The sequence below is a fragment of the Amblyomma americanum genome, chromosome 1 (genome assembly GCF_052857255.1).
Source record: "Amblyomma americanum isolate KBUSLIRL-KWMA chromosome 1, ASM5285725v1, whole genome shotgun sequence".
NCBI classification, from domain to species: Eukaryota; Metazoa; Arthropoda; class Arachnida; order Ixodida; family Ixodidae; genus Amblyomma; species Amblyomma americanum.
Genome location: NC_135497.1, coordinates 53,685,689 through 53,690,238, shown reverse-complemented (window position 1 = coordinate 53,690,238; position 4,550 = coordinate 53,685,689). Strand labels below are relative to the sequence as shown.

Genomic DNA, 4,550 nt, shown 5'->3' with positions numbered 1-4,550 from the left:
ATGGCGCTAAGCGTCCATTGTCTGGACTCCGGCTGGGGCACGCCGACAGCGTCTCAGCTTCGGCGGCTGCTCGGTCTGCAGTGCACCGTGGGCCAAGTGGTGGCCGGAGACTGCGGCGAGGTGACAGTCTACGAGAGCCCCACTTGGACGGCAAACGTGACGCTGCAACTGGAGCGGTCACCCAAGGACTCGTTCATGCATATCGTACTTAAGTGGTGAGTGCGCTACAAGTACTTCTGGCTTTGCCCTTAGCCAGTCATCGGTCGGCGTCAACAATCATATTGTCAAGCCTCTACTGTCGCGTAAGTTGAGAAACTCCTCATATGCGCTGACATGGGTCCAAAAGTCGGAGGTTAGCAGATTTGTGCGCACTGGAACTAACGTGACTGCAGTGCCATTTGAGCAATGCAGATGAATTGTGAAGCACTGCTCAGAATATGGTGATCGAGAGGAAGAGGTTGTAGAGCTTCGTAAACAACTTACTGCGCAAATTATTATCGGCATCTCCGTCTATTCAGTTTCAGAAACCGGGGGGGGGGGGGGGCGTGTTTATGGTTACATTTCAATTCAGAGTTTCTTGCCTGGTGCAATTAATGAACTATCGGTTTCTGCGGGCTCATAGCCGCCATATTGAGGTGGCTAGGGTGGTGAGAGTACCGCCATTTGTGTTAGAACATATGGCTTCTTAAGCTTGTACCAGCTCTTGGTTCCGCGCGTCAATTTTACATTCACTTCCGCAGGTGCGACCAATGCCAGAACGCCTCTAATAACGGCGCGGCTGCGGGCAAGTCCGGCCCGCCTGAATGGTGGCTCGCATCCGAGGAGCTCGAGGAGTTCTGCGACCCGTACAGCACCCAGATAGCCACGGAGCACAAGGACGTACCCGTAAACGCGTTCGCCCTCGGCTGCTTCCTCGGGTACAACACTTTTGTGGCGCACTTTGACAGCACCAACACCATGCCGCCTCCGCCATCGCCACTCTCGTCGGCCAAGTCATCGTCCTCCCTCTCCGGCAAATCAATGTCTGTGAAGCGGGGAAAGAAGGGAAGAGCGGTCAAGTCTACCTCCCCTTCAGATGGGACAAGCTCATCTGCGAAGACGTCTTGTCCCAACAGTGAGCTGACCTCGTCTGAAGGCTTTAAGGTGAGATGAGGTTCCCGTAGGGTGTTTTCTGACAGCGTCCGTCCAGAAGTTTGAGTTATGGCAGTGGCGGTTGCATGGTGGAAGGTCATGGAAATAAACTGCATTGCAGTCTGTGAGGACATAAAGTGTCGTATCCTAAAAACACCGTGTTTTTCTGCTGGGTAAATAGTTTAGATGATGCCGAGAGCCCCAGTCATAAGAGGGATATGAGAAGGGTAGTGAGGACTTCTCAATTCATCACTTTTCTGGAAGGCAGTGGCAGCTCATAGGCACAATAAATCTAACCCTTTTTTCCTAGACAGGTCTTCGGTACGTGATGGCAAAGCAGAGCTTCGGGCCTGATGGTCACGCACTTTGGCACATGGGCCCCTTATCCATCATCTGGTTCCTTACATGTCTAGTTGGCTTGCTTGGCGCGCAGCCTAAATTGTTGTGGGAATTGAATTCTGTGAAGAGCGGCTCCAGAAAGATTTAGAAACACTAGTGAGAGGGGAAGGGAGAGTTCTTTACACTGCGTGGATGATTTCAAACAACCAATTTTATGTACTCCTTCCTGTATCAACGACCTGCGATTCGTCGTCCAATTTTTCTTACGGTGCAGCGATTTGGGGTGACAAGGCTAGGTTGCATGACTTCGCAAATGATGAGGAAATGTATCGTCAATCTTAAAAGAGGACTCTGGAGGGGTTTGATATACTGTGCTTACAGTACATAAAGCTCTTCGAGGGCCTGGAACGTATTAGCCACGCTGCATGAATTGGCAAGTGCAAAACTGTACCAACATGGATAGGCATACTTAAAAAGTACGGCAGTTTCGCAGTCGGAGCGGAATAATTCGGTTTCGGCCCTTCTTCTGAATGCCTTCTCTTCCACCAGGTGACGCAGTGCAATGCACACTTTGAGCACTGTTCCAATGGGTTGTACCTGTACTTCGTGGATGTCCGCAAGCGTAGCTCCACGCGGTTCCGGCTGCTGGTGCGGTACTCGACCATCTGCCGCATCATTCTGCGCAAGACGTCGCCGACATCCACTATTGTCTACCTGCAGCTGTTGCACCCGCCGCTGCTTTACAAGGTGTGCGCTGGCAACAGCGCCACCAGCCAGTGCAATCGCGAGGGCGACTACCTGCCACAGGTGAGCAGCGCTATATCGTTAATTGCTTTGAATGGACTAAAAGAAAAAAACCCGTGTACAAACACACTCCTGTACTCTTACGGTTTCCCCTTCCGCTACAGTTTCCTTTAGTCGTAGAGTTCTACATCACTGCGTAGAAGGGCAGCTGTGGCGCAACACGGAAAATTGCAGGACTGCAAGGAAAGCTGTGTAGAAAACTGGACCACTGACTGCTGTGGTGAAGGGAATGTTAATGGGCGTAAAACGTATTTTAGGCGTCACCGGACTTCTGCTGCTTAAAAGAGCGCGGTGTAAAGCTTCACGACCACTACCAAGAGTGGACATACATCCTTTCGCTTCTGCGTCCTCTGCTCCTTGTGCACTTTCACTCTAACCGCCTAGCCTTTGTTTCCCAGTTACTGGTATCTGAATTTTTTTTCAACCATGTCCCGCTCCCCTTCTTTCTCGAGAGGCAGTAACGGACATCGGGCAATGGGAATCCACACAAAAATTCCAAAACGACTACGCCGGTATGCCAATAGTTTAATTTGACGGGGCAAGAGCCCATATATCCTTATCCCATTCACAGGGCATAGTGATAGTGTGGCAGTACAGTCGTGACCTCACTGTTTTTTGTTACACAAACATAAAGTTATGACAGTGGTGGCTCTAGAAGCTCCTTACTATTACAGCCATTAGTGTAGATTATGGGCGCTGAACTTAAGTCAGTCATCATCATCATCAGCAGCAGTAGTGTAACTGTGACAGCATAGGACAGAGGATTTTGCTCTTATCCCCAATTAACCCTGTCCTGTGCAGCTGCGATCACCTTATCTCTGCAAACTTCCTAATTTCATCCGCCCATATTAGTCTCTGCCTCGCACTGCTACACTTGCCTTCTCTTAGAATCCACTCTGTTACCTTAAGTGACCATCGGTCATCGTGCATTCGCATTACGTGCCCTGCCAATGGACTGCAATGCTATTTTTGATTTCTTGATTTTAACCAGAACATCATTAACCTGATTTTGTTCCTTGATCCATGAAATAATATTAAATTGATTTGAGTCAGCCTCAAAATAAGCCGCACAACAGCTTGCTCACCCACCACCTTTCCTGTCGCAGTTCGACCTGTCAGACACCACCCCGTGGGACCGGGCCGTCGAGTTCGGTGATGGACCCTTCAAGTGCGGTGCCGACGTTCTGGGCAGAAGTCGCATGATGCGCCTGACGCTCAGTGGACCGCGCCACTGGGCGCCTCTCTGCAACCTGATCCTGCGCACGCGCAAAAACGCGCAGGTTTTTTACGCGCCGGTGCGCGAGTTGCAAGCGCGCGAGTTGAAGGCAGTGGCCAGGCCCAGCGTGCAGGACTTCGGCGTCGTGTACGCCTTGCTCAGCGTCTGGTCCGAGAGCTTTCAGGTAGGGATTTAACTCATTGCGTGAATTTCTTGTAAGCTCTACCCCAAGAACAAGGGTCAAAAGCGGACGAATTAGAAATGTTCCAGGACGTCGGCGTGAAACCTCCGATCCTCTTGAATATTTCTTGTTTCAAACTTCTCGCTTTCTGTAGAATAAGTCAAAAGACATACAAGACAGACAGTACAAGACACCCTTTGCGTGTCTCTATATCCGTCGGAATTGGATCAAGTACATCACGTAATTTCCATGTACAGGACCTCCAAGATTAATGTCAAGTACGTTCTAAACGTAGCTGCCGCATGGGCTGAGTGGTTACGGTGCTCGGCTACTGACCCGGAGGACCCGGGTTCCAATTCCGGTCCCGGCTGCCACGCTTTAGTAGGGGCGAAAGGCAAAAGCGCCCGAGCGGTGTGCGCTGTCGTTGGTCGATAAAGATCCCCAGGTGGTCGGCATTACTCGGCAATCGCCTACTGCAACGTCCCTGATAGGCTAAGTCACTTCGGGATGTTCCCCCCATACCACACTATACCATTTCAAATGCAGAATCAATAAGGATTATCACGAGTGAATGCATATTGCTTCCAAAGTAAGGGTTACATCGATGGGTCGGATCTACGCTGTTGACGGATAAAGGTGATCTTCGTTCGGGGATTTGCTGCGTTGGCGGTTCTGGCATATCGCGCTGTGCCATGACCTGGCGTAAATATAAAACTGCGTCACTATTCTATGCGCGCATTTTTGCGGACCTACAATGTCATTTTGGGTTTCAATAGGGAGCTTCCCGAAGCGAAGGAGAATTAAGCGAACGGCGCTTGAAAACTGCACTGTCGAACGCAACACATAGATTACCACCTTTGCAGGTCACCGATGAGCTGG

At 50.5% G+C, this 4,550-nt stretch overlaps 1 protein-coding gene across 1 annotated transcript; it reads left to right on the top strand.

Annotated features, from left to right (window-relative positions):
* Positions 1 to 3,686, top strand: LOC144095515 (uncharacterized). The gene is made up of 4 exons (XM_077629240.1): positions 1 to 215; positions 741 to 1,143; positions 2,020 to 2,277; positions 3,381 to 3,686. Exons 1-4 carry the CDS (start codon positions 1 to 3, stop codon positions 3,684 to 3,686), a joined length of 1,182 nt encoding a protein of 393 aa, XP_077485366.1.
* Positions 3,687 to 4,550: the final 864 nt, after the last annotated feature.

Bases quoted from the DNA above. Each gene is read 5' to 3' on its own strand.
- LOC144095515 (XM_077629240.1), top strand. From the start codon at position 1: ATGGCGCTAAGCGTCCATTGTCTGGACTCCGGCTGGGGCACGCCGACA. The intron at 216-740 runs GTGAGTGCGCTA...TCACTTCCGCAG, and splicing joins ATGCATATCGTACTTAAGTG to GTGCGACCAATGCCAGAACG. The intron at 2,278-3,380 runs GTGAGCAGCGCT...TTCCTGTCGCAG, and splicing joins AGGGCGACTACCTGCCACAG to TTCGACCTGTCAGACACCAC.